The sequence below is a fragment of the Prionailurus viverrinus genome, unplaced genomic scaffold (genome assembly GCF_022837055.1).
Source record: "Prionailurus viverrinus isolate Anna unplaced genomic scaffold, UM_Priviv_1.0 scaffold_49, whole genome shotgun sequence".
In the NCBI taxonomy this organism is placed as follows: domain Eukaryota; kingdom Metazoa; phylum Chordata; class Mammalia; order Carnivora; family Felidae; genus Prionailurus; species Prionailurus viverrinus.
The window spans coordinates 568,657-588,853 of NW_025927612.1; the positions used below are offsets into that span (position 1 = coordinate 568,657).

At 63.0% G+C, this 20,197-nt stretch overlaps 1 protein-coding gene across 1 annotated transcript; it reads left to right on the forward strand.

Moving 5' to 3' along the window:
* The first annotated feature begins 823 nt into the window (after positions 1 to 823).
* Positions 824 to 15,431, forward strand: BGN (biglycan). The gene is made up of 8 exons (XM_047847639.1): positions 824 to 981; positions 10,358 to 10,609; positions 10,944 to 11,056; positions 11,399 to 11,612; positions 12,157 to 12,267; positions 12,486 to 12,579; positions 12,665 to 12,803; positions 14,197 to 15,431. Exons 2-8 carry the CDS (start codon positions 10,360 to 10,362, stop codon positions 14,392 to 14,394), a joined length of 1,119 nt encoding a protein of 372 aa, XP_047703595.1. The 5' UTR covers positions 824 to 981; positions 10,358 to 10,359; the 3' UTR covers positions 14,395 to 15,431.
* The last annotated feature ends 4,766 nt before the right edge of the window (positions 15,432 to 20,197 follow it).

Genomic DNA, 20,197 nt, shown 5'->3' on the forward strand with positions numbered 1-20,197 from the left:
ATTCATTGCGTTGTAGGGGACCGCACGGATTGAGCAAAGAAAGATGACTCACTCTTCCACTCTCAGCTTGTCTGAGCCTCAGGGCTGGCAGGCGAGGGAAGACCCTCAGAGTCTGTGATGCCTTCCTGTCCGTCCCTCGCGGAGTGCTGTCTTGAGATCACACAGAGAGGACACGTCCTGTGTTTTAGGGCAAAAAGGGCTGCAGCGGGGTGGGGGGCTGGGGTGTCCAGAGTACCTGGGAGCCTGCCTCAAGCCCTTCCAAAAATCCACAACAGCCGCCTCCCTGACTGCAGAGAACCACCTCCTAGTTCAGGCCCAGGCTGCCGGAGGTTCTGGGCGGGCTCAGAACAAAATTCCAGGGGCCACTTGCTGGACTAGCAACCAGAGGCCGCCTCCCCCTTGTCTCCCTTCCCTTTCTGCCATCTCGCCTGCCTTCGCCTTCAAGTGCCAGCAAGATAGTTCCCGCCCCTCTCTGGGCCTCAGTGTCCCTATCTGGGCAGTGGAAAGTTTGACTCTCTAAGGCTGTGCCGGCCCAGAGACACCAAGGGTCCTTGTGGGAGTGGGAGTGTGTCCCTTCCCCATGCGCGGGGGGGGGGGGGGGGGGGGAGGGGGTTGGGAGGGGGAGGGGGTGCAGCTAGCCCAACCGTCTACAAGAAAATTGCTCCCTTTGAAGCTTCCAGGGGGGCCGGGAGGCCTGCCCCCTCCCTCCCTTCTTCCCTCCCTCTCTCCTTCCCTCTCCGCCCCACCAGCCCCCTCCCTCCTTTCCTCCCTCCCCGCCCCCTCCAGCCGTCCCCTCCCTGTCGGCCAGCCCGCCCAGCCTTTAGCCTCCCTCCCACCGCCTCTGTCTCCCTCTCTCCACAAACTGCCCAGGAGTGAGCAGCTGCTCTCGGAGGGCCCGACGGAGACGGACAGACACACTGACTGCCTGACACCCAAGCCTGCCAACTAGCCAGCCTGTGCCCGGCCGCTTGCCCTTCCCAGGTAGGGCCCCCACACCAGCCCCACACTGTCCCCACTGTGTCCCCACGCTGGCCTTGAGCTGCCCTCCTTGTCTCATCCCTGGTTCCACTGTGCCCTCGCCATCCTCAAAATGCCCCCACCATCCGCATCCCTACCCTTGTCCCTGCTGCCCCCTCACCCCCCTCTCCCACTCCCAGGCTGTCTGTGATCCCCAGATTCCCGCCAGCGCTGCTGCGGGCTCCTGGCCCGCACCCCTGCGGCCCCCTTAGTGCTTGTCCCTTTTTGCATTTTTTCCCCACCCCCCTTCCCTCTCCCCTCTGACCTCACTCAGCTGCACTCCATATCTGCCCTCCCTGTCTCCCTCTCGGGTTCTTCCCCGTGACTGGCCCCACAGAGCATCGCTCAGGGCATGGCTGGGTGGCTGGCATCCCAGCTCGGCCAGCGGCTCTTCCTTCACCGCCGGTCCCGAGTCCCAAGCGTGCCCCGCACTCCTGCTCTGTGCCTCCACCCTGGGAACACGGGTGGGAGGGCTCAGTGCTAGGGAACGGTCCCCACTGTCCCTGGTGTGGGCTCACAGACTTGGTTTCCCAGGCTGCCTGCCCAGGTATTTCTCCCTTACCCACAGGCTAATTCCCTTCCTCTACATCCTCCTGGCTGAGGTGGAGGTCCACAGGGCCCTGGCCCCCGGGGGCCCTGGGTGGGGCTGCCCGGATGGCTCGGCTCTGTCTGTCCCCAGAACCCCCTTGGACTGAGACTCAGAATGCGGGGTTGTGGGCAGAGAGAAACTCAGGCAACCGTGCCGTGTTACCCTAGGCAGGCCTGGCTTTGGGCCTCGCATGGCTTCTGGGGACCCTGGGGAGAAGTGAGGCCACAGGCCCACTTCCAAACTAGGACACCATTGTCCCAGGATGGGTGCCTTTTTAAAAAATGTTCTATTTACTTATTTGTGAGAGAGAGCATTAGCAGGGGAGGGACAGAGGGAGAGGGTGACACAGAACCCCAAGCAGGCTCCACACTATTACCCCAGAGCCCAACATGGGGCTCGAACCCACGAACCGTGAGATCATGACCTGAGCCGAAATCAAGTTGGACGCTTAACCGACTGAGCCCCCCAGGTGCTCCCCAGGATGGGTGCCTTTAAGGATCAGTGAGGTTCAAGAGCTCTCTGACCAATTGCCCTGTCCCCCAGAAGCAGCACCCCCCCACCACGGGTGCATGGGGCAACTCTGGAATGGAGAGAGAGCCTCAGGTCAGAATCAAAAGTGTAGTGCAAGGTTACCCCCAAAGTTCTCTGGGAGGGGCTGAGCGGTTCCTGCTGGTCTCACTCCCACTCCATCCATCATACAAAGGGGGCAAGTGAATCCCAGAGACGGGCAGGAACCTACCCACAATTGCACAGCAAGTCAGGTGCAAAGCTGGGGCCAGGACTCCGGGCTCCTGACTGACAAACCCTGGCTATTGACCCCATACCACCCAAGGAAGCCTCAAAGTCACTGGGGCATTGATAATGACAGCCTGTGGCCAACTGCACCTCCTGGGGATTGGAGTCAGAGGTGACAGGGCCACTGGCCCCTGTCCTGCAAGCTCCCAAGATGGCAGGCATGCTGAGGGGCCTGCCAAGCGACTTAAAAGAAGAGCAAAGGAGAATGGAGCTCTCTGTATGTGCCACCGAGTGCCATGGAAGGTTGGGGGATGGGAGCACCCCCTCACTGCTCCGTGGGTGCGGCTGGGGCCTGGGCACTGGTTGGTTCTGCTGAGTGGAGCAGGAGGCCCAGAGTACTCCAGGCCAGGGTCATGGGTTGGGGCGGGTAGGGTAGACCTTGCTCAGGTCAGAGAGACTGTGGCGGAACAGTGTTCACTAAGGGCCACTCTGGCTGTAGATACGGGCCAGTCCTGTCCTCAGCGTGCTCCTGCATCCGTGTCCTCCCCCACTCGCTGGCCTGCCAAGTCTCCACCCTGCAGGGACTGATTGGCATTGAGACAAGCGGGAGATGCTCGGGGCTCCCTGGATGCCAAGAAGGAAGGTTCCTGGGGATCTGCATCCAGGGGCAAAGGTCAGCGGGGAGAGTGCATAGGCGCAGCTGCGAACACGCACGTGAGCGCCTCCTGGCGACACGCAGCTGCCCTGAGAGAGTGTGCAGGCTGCCCACGTCTGGCCCACGGGACATCATGGTTAGCCTTTGAGGGCAGGACTGGGGGGGCAGGGGGGATGTTGAAAGGACGGCACCACGCCAGACAGCGAGAGCAGACTGGGAGCCAAGGAGCCGCTGCGGAGTGCCGCCCCGGTGGGCCCGGCCCACCCTTTCGCTCCCTGGCCCACCTTTAAACCCCAAGGACCCAGGGCACAGTGGGCATTAACCACCCACCGCTTTCGTGCCCTGCCCTGAAGCAGGGTCCAGAGTCCCCGTTTAGTAGATGGGGAGCCTGAAGCCCAGCTTTTTCGCTGCCGGGCTGGTGGCAGTTCTGTGCAGCCTTATTTCAGAAGCCCAGAAACCTGGCCTGCCGGCCCCTGTAACCAAATTTCTCCCCAGCCCTACCAGTGGCCCTGGCCCACTGGAGGAGCGAACGAGGAAGGACAGGAGGAAAAGGGGCCTTTGAAAGCCCCAGAGCATCCCTTCCCGGGCTGTGCCAAGTCCCCAGAAGGAGGCGGAGCCTTCCAACAAGGCCCTCCCATCTCTCCCAGCCCCCCTCCTTCCTGGACCGCGTCCCTCTTCCCCTCCTGGGAGAAGCCCCGCAGACACCACACGGTAGGGACTGTTCCAGCAGTCACTTCTCCTCAGTTGCCTGGGGACACAGCCGTGGCACGAGAGAGGGGCAGTCTCCCAGGATTTCCTTGGAGCACACAGGCACAGGCAATGGCCCAGGCATGTCCACCATGACCCCGCAGATAGTCCCAGCTGCAGCTCCGGGGCCTCATCTGCTGAGCCACTTGGTCCTTTGTCCTGCATGACCCCAGGGCCCTTCCCTCACCTTCCTTGCACACCTTCCAACACCCCTAATTGTGAGAGAAGTCTTCACATCCCCACCCACCACACCCTTCCCATCTGTCACCCAAGAGTGACAGAGCTTGTTCTCTGCCCAGAGCTGCCTCCTTCCACACCCGTGGGCCCCACTGGTGGGAGGGGACATACCTGCCCAGGGATTCGCTCAAATTGAGGGGCTGGGGATGATGGTCGCTCTCCCAGGGCATCCTCCTATGAGCCGGGGAGGGGGGGAGGGGGGTAAGCAAAGGCTCCCGCCAAAGGCGGGGTCCTGGCAGCTCTGCCCCCTCCTGTCAGCTGGCACCTGGGGCAGTCAGTGCCCCTCCCCTCCCTCCTGTCGTCTTCTGCCGAGACACTGGGACCCACACCTTGGTCACCCACAGAACGCCTTCTGTAAATCCCACCTTAGAGGGAGCCAGTAGGGAGCAGGCAGAGGGGGCTCGGCTGGTCCTGTCTGCTCAGTCCTGTCCCCCCGGGCCTGAGGCCCATTGAGGCTAGCTGGCCAGCCCCCTGGTCAGGCCCTTCCATCTTCCAGAGCCCATTTCCCAGTGGCCCCTGCGGGAAGGTCCCTGTGGGCGTGGGGCCTCCTCAGCCACTTCGTCTAGGGGGTGGGTGGCTGTGATCCATCCCCCCAACCTGGGCCCACAGCCCCAGGGTCCCCCGGGGCCTCCTTCACTCCCTCTGGGACTCAAGGCTCCTGGAAGCAGCCTCACACCCACCCCATTTGGCTCCCCCTACCTCGATCTGCTCTGGGTCGGGGCAGTTGTGGGGTGGCTGCAGAGGGGGCTTTCTCCCCGGGGGCCTACTAGCCTGCAGCATCACTCGGATGACTCACCTGCCTCCTCCCTGTGGTAACACATCTTGAAGTTTTAAGGGGCAGGGCTCTCTACCCAGCTTCCTTGCACCCAGCTCTCCCAGTCCATGGCATGGGAGAGCCAAACTCTGCAAACACCTGGGGCTGACCTGCAGTTTCCCCCCCACCACCTGCCCCTTGAGGGTCAGATGGCCAAGGGGGACACAGCAGTCAGAGGCTGAGGTGGCCGCTGGATCGGGAATTTGAGGAACAGACGTGCGACTTCAAGGAGAGGGGCAGAGGGCAGAGAGAGGCTGGTTCTGGCGGCCCTGTCCTAGGAGACCAGAGGCAAATGTGAGGTTCACCTTCTTGCAGTCTGAGTCCCTGCCTACCCTTGATTACAGTCCGCCAGGACCTTAGAGGCCGCCTGGCTACAAGTAGGCATGCACTGGGGGAGCCCTGTGAGGGGCTCTGAGGGGCCAGAGCCCCTGGAAGAGAGCAGGGAACCTGATGCAGGGAAGGGGATGCAGGAAACCCCGGGCCCAGGAAGGCAAGGGCCTCACTCGCAGGTGCCTGGCCACTCTCCTACCCAGAAAGTGGGGCCAAACCCCCTTGTCTTGGCCTGGCTCAGGTGGGGAGCAAGGCAGGCGGGGCGCCATGCTCTGGGAGCCGGGCTGAGAACATCTCGCTGTGGGGTCTGGGGCCTGCTAGGACCTAAAATGCTCCGGGGCAGTTCCCTGGTCTGGTGACCAGGGGGCTTGATGCCTTTTCCGTGTGACATCCCTGCAGGCCCGTAGCCAGCACAAACAGCAAGGTTGCGATTGGCCTGGTGGGTGTGTTGGGGCCAGAGGATTCATGATGCAAGCAAGGGGGCAAAGGACCCACAGAGCAGGGCCCTGCTTTCCAATGGCATCACCTCCCAGCCTAGGTGAGGGAGCTGCCAAGGAGTCTTTCCCAGGGCCCCAGAGGCTGGTCTGCCCCCCCACCCCTCCACAGCACAAAGAATATAGGGTCTTGTGGCTTTGGGACCTGTGGCAAAGTCTGCAATGACAGAGGGTGGGGCCAGACACAGGCGCAGGTAGGCAGAGAGTGGAGTCCCAGTTCCACCATTTCCTTATCGTGTAGCCTTGGGCAAGAGTGTGGGGCAAAGTCTGAGCCTCCGTTTACCTATTCAAGCCTCGCTTTCTTCTTTTGGTCATTGGGAGGGCCGTTAAGAAATCATTTGAGTCCCCTGCCCGGCCTCTGGCAGGTAATAACATCCTCCCTCTTCCCCGAAGATTCTGGAATGTGGTGAGCAGGGGCTCAGGATTCCTTGTGAGTGGGAGAAGGAGGAAGGACACACAGCCCAGGTGTGAAAGGACCAGGAAACTCAGGATCCCCAGCTGGCTTGGGTCATCTGCTGCCTGACTCCTGGCCAACAGTTTGACTCTCCTGTTTTCCAGAGGTTTCCTGGCAGGGTGGGAGAGGGGTGGATGGCTCTCCTGGATGCTGTGGGGAGAGAGGTCCGGCCTAGCTGGCACTGGCCACCCCACCACCTCCCCGGTACCAGCACTCTGCACACAGCCAATAGGTTGGCTCCCGGCTGGCTCCCTGGGGTCTCCAACCCCCACATCCAGGTCAAATCCGTACCTGAAGGCTGACAGAGCACAGGACCCAGCTCTGTCCAGTCACACCAGCAGTGCCGGGGCCATGGCAGGAAGGAGCAGCTCGCGCTGTAGCCTAGAGGGCATGCGGGGGCGATAGCGGAGGTCCCAGCGTGGCCCGGGGTGCGGACACAGATGGGGTGGGGCTCAGGGCCCGCCCCTCCCCTCTCCAGCCACCAGCCGCTCACGCAGTCACCCCTGCATACGTGTGCACGTGCAGGCTTTGGCAGACCCATAGCTGGCACCCAAGTGTAGATGAGATGCTGTCGGGGGTGGCAGGCTGGGGTCTGGAACGGCAGCGAAGGGCAGCTGGGCGTCAGCCTGCGCACCGTGCCCACCTGTGCAATACAGTTGTGGACAGCGCCCCTGCCCCTGGCCTGTTGTTTGAAGCTGGGCCCTGAGGGCTTTGGTGGACGGAGAGGGGCGGTGGGGGGGGAGGGGGGAGGGTACCCTCTGCTCAGCCCGTCTCCCTCCCACCCGTCCCCATCCACGTAGTCCTAGGGATGGGACAGGGCTAGGGAGACGGTGGCACGCACGCCGGAGTTCAGGTCGGGTTGCTCGGTGGGGCCAGACACCCCGGGCTGAGGCCTCGGGACAGTGCCCGGCGTCTACGACTTGGCAGCTGCGGGCCATGCATCTGCAAGCAAGCTCCCAGGGCATGCCAGACCTTAAGTCCTGCTCCCGCCGCCCTTGGCCTGGCCTGAATGCCTGGCACGGCACCCCCATGTTCTCAGAGGCCGCCAACGCGTCTTGTTTGGCGCTGACCTGGAACGGTCGCGCTCCGAGGACTGTGCTGGCTTTCGGAGGGCTAGACAAGGAAGGCCCTATTGGTTTGGCGGCACAGCCTCTGGGAAGCCCGGCCTTTTCCCTTGCTCACACCTGTGGGCACCGGGCCGGAGGCCTCACCACCATTACCACTTCTTTCCTTGGCCCTGAGGGGCGGGGTCCGGCGAGCTCCAAGCACACCGCGATGGGGCTCAAGGCCCTCCCCAAAGTCCTTGGAGACACCCCCTCGGGTTCACCGGCCGGCCGGCCCCCTGCTCCCCGTGCAGTTCTACCCGCCGAGTCTTGTGCCAGCTCCGGGAGTGGAAATGAGGCTCTGCTGGGAAGCCTGCCCAGCCCCCACCCTGCCGGCCTGTCCACTGCCTGGGCCGGGCCAAGAGTGGGGGAGGGGGAGAACCGGCCAAACCTCATCCTCTGCCTCTATCGCGGGGCCCTGCTGTGGGACCTCCAAACCCTCGGCCTCGGTCCCTCCCCCCCAAGAGTGAGCCTGCGCTGGAGCCCAGGGCCCCTCCCTTGGCCTCTCTGTGGCCCCCAGATGCAGCCATGTCAAGCACGGCCGGTTTGAGCTGATTCATCTCCTCTAGAGTCCCCATTGCCCCAGGATGGGTCCTACGAGCCCACTTGGAGCCTGGGTGGCCAGTCCCACCCCGGTGGGCCTTCCCAGCATCTGCCCGTCCTCTACCCTGGGGGCGGGGGGCAGCCACGGGAGGACAGAGGCTCCCTGGGGAGACCCCCCAGCCCTTCTCAGCCCCCACAGGCCAGAAGAGGCCTGTTTCTGCCCACTTTGCCTCACAGCCGCCCCTGGACCCGGCCCGACCACCCCAGCCACCCCCACCTGTCCAGGTGGACCGTGGATCCCAAAGCCTTCCAAGGTTCCCACTGGGCGTTCCAGCCCTGACTCATCCCCCCGTGAGGTAGCAGCTTTGGCAGGGGTGCCGGGCAAGAGGGGAACAGTCTCCTCCCTCTCTCCCATTCCATCTTGCTCTCCTGCCTCCGTTCTCCCCTTCCTGTTCTCTCCTACCACTCCCCCTCCTCCCAGCCCTGGGCATCCACTGGCTCCCAGACAAGGGCCCCAAGCAGCGGCAGCAGGCACTCGAGGCCTCGGCCTACCCTGCTGTGTCCCGGAGGTTGCAGAATCAGGGGAAGAAGGAGGGACACACCGTCCAGGTAGGCAAGCACAGGGCCTTCTCCCTACTCGGCCCCATGACCCTCTGGGGACTCCCCTGAGTCCTGCTCGGCCAGCCCAGGGCTGGCAGGACCTGGGGCATGATCGTGGGATCTTGAGGCCCAAAGGAGCCAGGGAGACGGGGTCCTCTCCCGACATGGGGGATCCTCACTCTGCTGTGTGACCTGGGACAGGCAGGCAGCTTCTCTGAGCTCATCACTGGGGGCCAGCCCTCAGGAGGGCTGTTGGGACCTGCTGCGGGTGCTCCGGGGCTGACTCTCCAGCTGAGTCCACTGAACCACGTCCTGGGTCTGTGACCTGTGCCTGAAAAGCACACCGCAGCCCTGGCAGCCAGAAAGGCGGCACGCTCCTCTCCCACTCTGTCCTCGGGGATGGCGGGAGCCAGGGCACGCTCTATGACCCACTCGGGGCTGGCCTGAGGAGTGTGGAAGGGGTTGGCGAGGCTGGGATGGATAGAAAGCCGAGGCTCAGAGCAGTTGTGCCCAGACCTGGAGGTGGCCCCTGGCCTGCCGGTGGGAGGAGCCCAGGGGAGCCTGCAGGGGCCCGGGCTGGCCCAGGGAAGCGGCGGCCAGGGCCACACTGCGCACAAGGTGCCGGCCTAGAGGATGCCGGCTACACTCCCCGAGGACTCCTTCCACATTTGCAGCCAGCAGTTGGGCTTAGGGGTCACCCAGACCCACTGAAGCCCCTGACAGCCCCTCCCCCATCCAAAGCGGGCCCGAAGTGAGGAGGGACTCCTGGGGGTGGGGCCCAATGGGGGCTACAGGAAGCCCCTGGAAGCCAGCCAGGCTCACTGCCCACAGATGCGCCCAGGGCAGCCTCAGTCACCCGAGCCTGGGAGGGAAGCAGGGCAGGCACACATGCCTGTTTCACGAATGGGGCAAATGAGCCCGGCTGGGACTTTCCCGGGAAATCCGAATTGGTGAGGACGGCGGGAGAGGCAGGGGCCCCGGCCTTTTCCTGTACAGGAACTTCTGGATGGGAGAGGGGAGGAGGGGGGTAAATATGGGCACCTGGGGGCAGGTTCGGGCAGAGGGCAGCCTCCCCCTCATGCCCACCCCGCTGCCTGGCCTGGGGGAGCCTTCAGACAAGCCTGATCCTGCCTGCCACCCAGCGTCAGCCTGCTCCCCTCTGGTGGCCTCTCCAGGGGGCTGGGCCACAGGCAGAAGGAAGGCAGGAGCAGATGTGGGAGCCCTGGGGCTCTGCAGGCCAAGCCAGGGGAAGTCTTGTGGGCCAGGAGAGGGTGCTGGGGCCCCGGGGAGCAATGGGGGGGGCCGCACCCCCTCCACCTCAGCGGTTTCGCCCCTGCCAGGGAGGACGCTCCTCTCTTTCTCCACACAGCCTCCAGGGCTAGCCCAGGTGTCAGCCCAGCGTGCCCAGCCTGGCCTCTTGGCCTCTTGACTTTCTTTGAAAAATGTGGACGTGCTGCAAGGGGGAGCTGAGGCAGGAAAGGAAGTGACTCATGGTGGTCTAACTCCATCCCGACTGCGCCCACATTGCCCTGAGCATGTGGGATTGGCCGTGGCCACAGTAGTACATTCAAATCCAAAGTCTTCAAAGCCTGTAGGGGGCAAATGGTTGCCCTTCCCTCTCTGCCTCCTCTACTCCCTCCACTAGCCTCCCGGAACCACCCACCACCCCCCCCTCCCCCCGGCAGGCTGCCAGCTGACTCAGTGGTGCGTGGAAGACAGCAGAGGAGGGGGTTAGTGCTGCAGACTCGCTAACTGGCAAGGCGATGCACTGCCCATGAACCCCCCAGGCCTACCTGCAATCAGAGGGGAGCAGAGGGAGGTGTCTCCTGCCTGCCTGCACCCTGTCCCTCTGCCGCCTCCTTCCCTGCCACTCCCACCCTGGGGTCTGGCCGTCCGCAGTGAGGGATGGCGAACGTGGTGCCATCACATGCAAAAGCTCAGCCCCTGGTATTTGGAGGTTTGCCAGGAGGGGGCCCCGAGGGCAGGGACCAGTGGTGGCTGGGCCCTCCTGACAGCCCCTCCTCACCCCGGCCTCCCAGGCATGCCCACCATGTGGCCCCTGTGGCTCCTCGCATCCCTGCTGGCCCTGAGCCAGGCCCTGCCGTTTGAGCAGAAGGGCTTCTGGGACTTCACCCTGGACGACGGGCTGCCCATGCTGAATGATGAAGAGGCTTCAGGTGCCGAGACGACTTCAGGTGTCCCGGACCTGGACTCCCTCACGCCCACCTTCAGCGCCATGTGTCCTTTTGGCTGCCACTGCCACCTGCGGGTCGTTCAGTGCTCCGACCTGGGTCAGTCCCGGGCCCAGGGTGGGACGGGTGCATGAAGGCGCAGGCCCGGCCTGAGCGCCCTACCAAGGAGACACGTGTGTGTCCCGTGGGATGGGCGTGAAAGGGTGGGGTCGGGGATGGGGTGACCCCACACAGGGTCTGGGGACTCCTGGTTTCAGCGCGGAACGCTGTCCAGCTGTTCGTTTGCAAAAGAGCAGGGAGTGAGGAGGGCCCTGGTCTACGGTGGAGGCCTTGTGTGGGTGTCCGTGGGTGCCCGTGTCCCCGTGCTCTGAGCTGTTCTGGGGCTGGGGCTGGGGCTGGGGCTCACGCTGATGACCACGGCCCCGGCCCCCAGGTCTGAAGTCTGTGCCCAAGGAGATCTCCCCCGACACAACGCTTCTGGACCTGCAGAACAATGACATCTCCGAGCTCCGCAAGGATGACTTCAAGGGCCTCCAGCACCTTTACGTAAGCCCACCCTGGCCCTTCTGAGGCGCTGCGAGGAGGTGGGCAGTGTGCAGCTGAGGAGTTGGGTGCTTGTGGGTGTGCACACGTATGTGTCGGGTGCGAGAGGGGACTGGGGACCCACAGAGTCCTGCGAGAAGTCTGGAGGCGGGCTTGGTGGGAGCGCCCCAGGTCACGGGTCACATGTGCGGATGTCTGCAGCCGTAAGCACGGGGCAGAATCGCTCCGCTTCGAGGCCTCACTGGCAGCCCCACCGATCACCAGCTCGGGCGGCAAGGGAGGGAGGAAGAGGTGAGGGCAGGGCGGGGAGCTTGTGCCTTTACTTCCCACGCCCCCCTGCCCCAGGCTCTTGTCCTGGTGAACAACAAGATCTCCAAGATCCACGAGAAGGCCTTCAGCCCCCTGCGGAAGCTGCAGAAGCTCTATATCTCCAAGAACCACCTGGTGGAGATCCCTCCCAACCTGCCCAGCTCCCTGGTGGAGCTCCGCATCCATGACAACCGCATCCGCAAGGTGCCAAAGGGCGTGTTTAGCGGGCTGCGCAACATGAACTGCATCGGTGAGTGTGGCACGGCCTGTGTCAGTTGTCACCCTGTGGCCAGCAGGAAAGGCTCAGGGAGAGGGGCCTCTTGCAGCCGGAGGGGCTGGGTGCCATGGACAAGCCTGGTGGGCCTCACAGGACACTCTGGAGGCTCATCTGGGGACACGCCCCAGAGCTGCCAAGGCGAGATGAAGAGAGACCCGGGGACCGTAGAGGGAGGGAAGGGAAAGGGCTAGTGCAGCCAGCCAGCCAGCCAGGGGCCACCAGAGGCCAGGCCAGAGGAGCTGAGTGGGCTGCGGTGGAGCCCCACCTTGATCTCTGGCTCCCCTCCTTTTCCTCCTGCTCCCCTTACCCCCTGAGGCCAATGCCTGGGCCAACGCCCTTGGGAGCTGATGGTCTTGAACAGCCAGGAGTTTGCAATTATCCCAGTAAATCACTGGAGCTGCTTTCAGGGGTAGATGGGGGAGCAGGACCCATCAGGCCAGCCCAAGTCAGGACCTGGGGCTGTGCGCGCAGCCACCCGGCTCTGGCGTCAGGGCTGAGTGGGGGGCGTCTCTCCTAGAGATGGGCGGGAACCCACTGGAGAACAGTGGCTTTGAGCCTGGAGCCTTCGATGGCCTGAAGCTCAACTACCTGCGCATCTCTGAGGCCAAGCTCACGGGCATCCCCAAAGGTAGGAAGACAGACCTTTTCCCCCATGCTGTCCAGCCTCCATGGCACAGATGGGCACAGATGGGGGAATCCGGGGACATCTGGAGCCACCAGTCAACTCAGGGAGGGCTTTGGTAGCCCTCTGTTCCCATCTGCGCCCCCCCCCCCACATACAGACCCAGCCCGCACACATGGCCTCCCCTCCCGCATTCAACTCAGAGCACCCTCTTTTCCTGGCAGACCTCCCCGAGACCCTGAACGAACTCCATCTGGACCACAACAAAATCCAGGCCATCGAGCTGGAGGACCTGCTCCGCTACTCCAAGCTGTACAGGTGGGCTGCGGGTCCACGTGGGGTGCCCTGCCCCACTGCTCTTTTCTCCCCCAGCGTTTCAGTACATGTCATGTGCCCTTCGCAGGTTGGGCCTGGGCCACAACCAGATCCGCATGATCGAGAATGGGAGCCTAAGTTTTCTGCCCACCCTGCGGGAGCTGCACTTGGACAATAACAAGCTGTCCAGGGTGCCTTCTGGCCTTCCGGACCTCAAGCTCCTCCAGGTGAGAGCTGGGGGGAGCCCCCATGCCAGGGGCTGTAACACAGAGTGGCGCGGGACCTTGCCGTGCGGCCGGCCAGCTGTGTGGTCTGGGCAGCTACTCCTGCTCTCTCTGCCTCTGCCTCCGCATCTGGAAAGAAGCCATCACAAGGATCCCTCCCTCAGTGCCAGCGAGCTGTGCTGAGGAAGTAGGGAAGGCAAGCGGGGACTCCCCCGGGGCTGGCAAGGAAGGCGGGTCATGGGTGGAGAGAGGGTGTGAGGGATGAGCAGGAGCCGGCCTGCTAGACATTGCAGCTGAACGTCTCCTAGGTGGGCGGGACACTAGAAAGGCACGGCAGAGCCGGGGAGGTCAGGGAACAGTGTGCGCACTGGAGGTGCAGGGATTTGTGGTGAGACGGACAGGTCCAGCTCGGGGCAGGAAGAAGGCTGAAGAGGGGGTGCAGGGTCTTGCCTGGGGTTCTCAGGATCCCCCCCGCCACCACCACCACCACCACTCCGGTCCTGGCTTGGCTTCCAGTCTCTTCCTCGGCCCCAATCACACTAGCCAGGAGACCTGCCATTTCTACAGGCTGTCCGGTCAGAGCCAAGTCGGGACAAGCTCTGCATCCGGGGAGGGCGGGGGAGGGCGGAGCAGCCCGGAAGCTGCCGGGGCGAGGCCCAGGCCCGGCTCAGCGCGCCCTCTAGCGGCCGGTGTCCTCTCTGCCTCTAGAGAGCGCTGCTCCAGCCTGAGCACCTCCCCCCCCCCCCCCCCAGCCCATCGTGGGGTTCCTTACCCTCTGTCTCTCTTGCTTCCTCTGTCCCTCCCCTAGAGAGGGGCTTCGGGAAGTTGAGAGCTGCTAAAGAGCAAGTACCCCTGCGCACTGGACGGAAGAGGGGGCCACGTGCAGGCTCCTTCTCCTGTCATATCTATGGGTCTCTGGAGTGAGAGGCTGCTGCCCCGGGGGCAGGCCCGGAGCCCGGGGAGCCCAGAGGGAGGGCCAGGGACCCTCTGTGAGCCCAAGGTGACACCTTTCCTGCATCGATACCCACGTCCCATCCCTTGACCCCCGCGTGCCCCTCCCTTCCCACCCACCACACACCACACCGGGGCCCTTCGTCCTGGCCCGTGGTCACATACCAGTGCCTTAATCCCATCCAACAGCCTCGTGACCACCATACCCAAACCTCGCTTTGCTCCTCCCAACAATGGAAGAATCATATCCTGGACCTCAAAGGGCAGGCGCTGTGATTAAATCACACCCATGAGGTGGCCAGGCGGGACCCAGCCCAGAGGGAGGGCCCAAGCCCTCTGTCGTCTGCCCTCTACTTGGCCCACCCAGGCCGGTACAGGTTCGGAGGGTAGTCAGGGGTGACTGGGCCACCGGCACTGGGCCTGAGCCACCTCCCTCTGCCCTCAGGTGGTCTATCTGCACACCAACAACATCACCAAGGTGGGCGTCAACGACTTCTGCCCCGTGGGCTTCGGGGTGAAGCGGGCGTACTACAACGGCATCAGCCTCTTCAATAACCCTGTGCCCTACTGGGAGGTGCAGCCAGCCACTTTCCGCTGCGTCACCGACCGCCTGGCCATCCAGTTTGGCAACTACAAAAAGTAGAGGCAGCAGCGGCCGCTGCGGTGGCCTGGGCGGGGTCTCTGGGGAGCGCAGCAGACATCCCAAAGGGGAGCGCAGAGCGAGGGAGGGAAGCCAGTGCCCAGCTGCACCCAACCCAGGCCCCGCCCTTGATCCTGGACCCCAACGCGCTGCCTCCTGACGCCCTCATCCCGACTCCCAGGCGTGCAGATGGGGCACAAGACCCAGCCGCCGTCACGTGTGCCTTGGCTTCAGAGCTGCCCCTGCCCCCCACTTCATAGCCACTCAGAGCACCCTCATAAATCTTTCTTCCCATTCACCCTGAGATCAAGTCACCCAAGGCTCCGGTCCAAGGAAGACGGTCCCTGGGTCTAGGGGGTGGGAAGGGGCTAAGAGGGAGGAAACAGCCCACCCCACCCGCCTGGCACGCATTCCTTCTTCTCATGTACTTCCAGCTTCCAACCCTCCTTAGCCTGGCCTGCTACCCCTGGCCTTCCATGCTCCCCCCGCCCTTCTGCAAGTTCACGGCCCATCTACTCCAGCCTCCTTGCTCTACTGGCCTCTAGACCAGTGTCTTCCTGTCTGTTTCTCTGTCTCTCTCTGTCCCTCTCTCTGTCTCCATCCGTCTCTCTCATCCTCCCTCTCCTCGCTCACATCACTGAGCTGGGTCTGGTGTCTGTCTTGCTGGGCTTCTGCCCAGCCCCAACCTAGGCAAGCCAGGGGGCAGAGGGCAGCTGCCCCCAAGCCTGCCCTGCCCAGACTCTGCCCCCCCACCCCGAGTCTGGACAGTCCTGGAGGAGGCCAGCATGTGGAGGTGATGCACCCTGCGCGCAGTCCACAGTCCGAAGGGGAGCACTGGCCCAAGAAAAGGCCCAGCATCCCGCTGGAGTCGGCAGCCAATTTTCCTTGGCCTTTCCCGCCCCGCACGATGGCTAGTTCCCCCCTCCCTTCACCTTCTGGCCCCTGGTATGGTGGGGGTTTCAAGCAATCACACCCAGCTTGAGGAGGAGCTGCTTCTGAGGTCGGTTGTTGTCTTTCAATTAAAGAAACACTGTGCACTATGGCTGTGTGCGCCACCGCTCTCGGGTGGCATTGGGGACTGAGCAGACGGGGGGTGGGGGTGGAGGGGCACGATGTGCGGCTGCGGCTGGCGGCCAGGCTCTGCCTGTTCGTGTCCACTCTAAGCCTCGGGCTTCCTCTTTCTTGCTTTCCCTGCACTCAGGCAAGAGTCCCCAGTACCTCCAGGTCTGAGACTGGACAAGAAGGCCCCTTCCACTTCTTTCTAGGCACTTCCATTGCCCCAGCTGTCCTTCTCCTGGGCTCCTAAAGCAGGCCTGGCTGAGGGAGCATCTGCCCACCCAGAGTGGAGCATTTGCCAAGCACCAGCCAGCCGAAGAGCCCCAGATGAGACTCTCACCCTGAGAGGGGAGCCTGGAAGTCCTAGGGGCCCCGCATGCCTGTCCTAATGGGATTTGCCGGCTCAGAATGAGGTTAGATCCTGGCTGCTGTCAAAGCTGTGTGCGGCATCCAAGTCAGCACCAGGGGGCGCACTGCCACGCAGGCCGGGCCTCCTAGGGCCGCAAGTTGTGCGAGGCCGCCTGTGCTGGCCTGGCCTGGCCTGGCCTCAGGGCAGACACACTGTGTGCCAGCAGAGCCAAGCCCAGGTTGCCATATTCTGTCAGTGGCTGCCAAGAAAGGACCCAGAACATGGCCCAAGAAGCCTACTAGCTGGGGATACAGGACTGCCCCAGAAAGGGCAGCATGAGACAGACGGTCCCCGGAGCGATGTGCCCTCAGACGGCAAACCCAGAAGACCATCGGCATCACAGCCGTGATGCTCCACGGCAATTTCTGCTGAGCTGGGCAGGCTCAGGGCAGGGGCACTGGCCAGGGTCCACCAGTCACTGCCTCAGTCAAGTCCCCTCACTGGCCAGAAGAGGGACAGCCGGCACTGGGGCCCGGAGGAGACAGAAACATGGAGTCCGGTGGGAATGGCGGGTCACCTGGCAGAGCAGGGGACAGCGCCCTGCAGGCGGGACCCACACTCTGCCCGCACCAGAGGCGTCGAGGCACCCAGGGGACCACTTGGGCCTGTGGCAGGAGCCCAGAGAGGCAAACAGGGCCACACCCCACAAGAGCTTGTGAGTTGTGGTTGGAAAATGGGGTTCCCTACCCAGAGCAGTTGGTCAGAGATGAATCACTTAGTCTCACTGTGCCGTCCAGTGTGTTGCAAACTATTGGAGGAGGATGATGACCATGGTCATACAAAAGGTGAGAGTGATCGGGCTTAAAAATCAAACCCATGGCAACCCCAAGGCGATCCGTGCCAGGCACCAGCTGCCAGCCCCCGTGTACTGTTCCATGTACACGTTATGCCAGGCAGAGTGCCCTCCTCATGGAGCTCTGCACCTGGCTAAGGTCACAGGGAGCCCCAGGTGGCAAAACCGCAGAGGGCTGGGGGGGGCACCCTGAACTGTGAGTACCTGCATGGGCTCGGGGGCGCCCCGTTAGAAAGACCCAGCAATGCCAGAAAGGTGGCAGGAAAGACGGAGGAGCGGCCGGGTTCCAGCCCTGGACTTGGGGACAGATTGAACGTGGGGCGACAGGAAGGGAGTGGGCAGGATGGGAGTGTGGGACCCCCACATCTGAGGCCCCTGGAGGAAGAGGAAGGGGCCGCAAGGAACATAACCTGCAGGAGAGAGCACCCCAGGCGCCGTGGGGGTGTGGGCGCAGCTCAGGGGGAAAGCCTAAGGCTGAGAGTGAGCTGAGGCAGGCACGTGTGCATACTCGCACACACACGCACACTCGCCCATGCACATACGGGGCGACAAAAGTCCCGGCAGCAACTTGCTCAGGGAGGGCCGTCTTGTGAAAGCAGCGGCTGCCAAGCAGTGGACCCAGGGACAGGGGGCTGGGCTGCAGGACATTTCCAAGTGCTCACAGCAGGTCAGGTGCCTTCTGGATGTGGTGCGGCCCAGCTGGAGCCTAAGCCGAATCCACTGCTTGGTTTTAGACAAGTTAGGGCTTGTTGAAGGGGCAGCCAGCCAGGCGTCCATCTGTAGATCATGGCCGGGGATGGGGGCAGGGCACCTCAGAAGGACAACCCCTCCTTGAAGGGCCTGAAGGGGCGGTGGAGGGGCTGATTTGAGAACTTGGAGGGGTGGTGTTCATTCGCTTCCGGTCCCCCCTGCGGTCTCCAGGCCCCATCCCCATGGGCTCCAGCTCCAGTCTTGGGAGGGCAGAGGCTGCAGGCAGAGGCAAAGCCAACTTCACTCTGGACACGTGGGGCCGGGCGCCCTCACCAGGGTGGCCCGGAGCCACCACAGCCCTAGAGAGCCCGGGGCCACCGCGGCCCCGCGGGGCCCAGGGCCTGCTGCACACAGGCTGCCAGGGCAGAGGCGGGGTGCCCGGGGTCTGAGCTAGCCCCCGAGGCTGGAGCAGGCTGGCGGGAGGGCTTGTGCTCAAAAGGCCGCCCAGCCGCAACCAGGCCTGAGTTGTTCCTGAGCATGAGACTCAGCCCAGGCTGTCCAAGACCTCTGGGGCACAGTCTATTGAGGCTGAGCACCTGAGACGCCCAAAGGGAGGTGTGCTGCAGGCAGGGTGCTGGGGGGCCCAGGACTTTCTCGGGGGCCAGGTCAGGGACTGGTATGAATTTCCCAGGGATGCTGTAACCAAGCACCATGAGCAGGTGGCTTCGAATGGAGATTGACTCCCTCCCAGCTCTGGAGGCCACAAGTCCAAAATCAAGGTGTCAGCAGGGCCGTGCTCCCTCCAAAAACTCTAGGGGAGGATCCTTCCTGCCTCTCCCAGCTTCTGGCGGCTCCAGTCATTCCTTGGTTTGTGACTGCCACTCCAGTCTCTGCCTCTGTCTTCACATGGCTTCCTGCCCTGTGTCTGCGTGTGTCAAATGTCCTTCTGCCTCCCTCTTATAAGGACACTTGCCACTGCACTTAGGGCCCTCCCAGATACTCCAGAATCATCTCTCCATGTCAAGATCCTTAAGCACATGCGCCAAGTCCCTGTTTCCAAATCAGGTCCCACTCTGGTTCCGGGGCTGCAGGTGAACACTGACCCGGGAGGTCCCAGCGTGATGGTGGCCCCAAGGCCTTGGAGGAGTAGGGGAGGAAGAGTCTGTGACGTCAGCCAGGGAGAAAGTGAACACTCCGAAAAGAGAGGGCCCTGGGACCCAGCCAGAAGTTCCCCCACTTCAACGCTGGGCTGAGGAATTGCTGTCCCCAGAGATGGCTGTGACAGCCACAGCAAAAGTGGCAGTAGAGAAACCAGGCAGGGGAGGGGTGGCAGCTGCTGGGTCCAGGGGGAGGATCGTGGTGGCAGGTGGCTTAGGACCTGGGAGAGAAAGCATCCGGGCAGTGGAGGAGATGGTGGGGGGGGGGGAGCGGTGAGGTGGAGGCAGGTGACAAGGGGGGTGGCCAGTAGGAAGAGGGAGAGTGGGTTCCTCTCACACAGTGCGTGTGTGAAGGCTGGAGAGAGATGGGCCTGAGGCTGGGCCTCTGGTTCTTGGCTTTGTTTCTTGGGCCAAGAGTGCCGTTGAGATGGTCCCAGGAGGAGACAGATGACAGGGATCCATTGACAATATAAGAGTGAGGGAAACTGACCAAGGCCCAAGGCTCCTGATGGGCAGGACAGGCCAAGAGCACAGTGGGGACGAGGTGTAGGGCTGAAAACGAACAGGGGAGGGTGCAAGGAAGCAGGGAGGGCTGTGCCACTAAGCCAAACACATCCCCCTGCTACGTACATGCCGAACCCCGGCTGTGGGCCTCCCTGGGGCTGTCCCCCAAGCACTCTCAGTACAGAACGCAGGGCTTGATATAAAGAAGTTTCTTGAAAGCTCTCCCTGCCCACCTCTTTATAGACAGAGAAGCCAAGAGGGGCTGGCCAATGAGCAAGCAAAGGGCCATCAGTGACCCTGGGACAGCTTCCCTGGTACCCAGGCTCCCTCACTCCCAGATCTGAGACTTTTCTCTTGGCCTCAGGGCCACAGGCGAGGGACCAACTATTTTGAACCACAGAAAGGGGGCCACCCCCTCTCCTGGCTCATTAGCTGTTTGGGGATTGCCATTTGCTAGAAACGGGATTTTCATGACACCCCGTGGGGCTGTGGCTCAGTGCCTTCAGCTCTCCTGCAGGCCACATACCTTGATCCTTGGCCAGCTGACTGTGACCACAGTGGGCCTCATCACAAAGGCATGTACCCCTGGGAAAGAGGCAAAGGGGTGGTGCTGGGTGTTCCCTGCTATTGATTTTCTCCCCTCAACCTGTTTCTTCCCCCTCAGTGTTCAAGGGCAACCCCAGCAAACAGGTGGCCTGGGCATAGCACAGGGAGAGGGGGGCCCGTGTAGCTGTCCAAACAAGGCAGCCAGCTCTGAGCTCTGGGAGCAGGATGGACTTCGCCGGGTGGTGCTGATGCCCCCACGTGGGCAGCAGCCATCAGTAAAATGGACACGGCCTCAGGGGCAATCAATACGTCCCCTGGTCTCTGGAGGAAGGCAGTGACACAGTCCCAAGGGAGTCTCAGCTCTTCTCTTCAGCTGCTCCCAAGCCTGCACATGGAAGGCTCTCTGCTCCCCCTCAGCACCCATTTCTTCCCCACTGTCGTCCCATAGCTGCCGACACCCGTCTGTGAAGAGGCTGACTGATAACTGAAGGAGGCTCCCGTAAGGGCCACCGAGGAAGGCTGGGCCCAGCAGCCTGCCCCATCTCCCCTGGCTCTAGAGCCTGGGGCCTGGGACAGAAGGACTTGCCACCGGGCCACACTCCAGGGACCCCGCCATACCCTGGGGGGCCAAGAAGGGAACCCAGCTTGAAT

What these genes read in the sequence shown, in the direction of transcription:
- BGN (XM_047847639.1), top strand. Translation starts at nt 10,360, where the DNA reads ATGCCCACCATGTGGCCCCTGTGGCTCCTCGCATCCCTGCTGGCCCTG. An exon ending in CGTTCAGTGCTCCGACCTGG is followed by an intron (nt 10,610 to 10,943) that starts GTCAGTCCCGGG and finishes CCCGGCCCCCAG; the next exon opens with GTCTGAAGTCTGTGCCCAAG. An exon ending in AGGGCCTCCAGCACCTTTAC is followed by an intron (nt 11,057 to 11,398) that starts GTAAGCCCACCC and finishes CCCCTGCCCCAG; the next exon opens with GCTCTTGTCCTGGTGAACAA.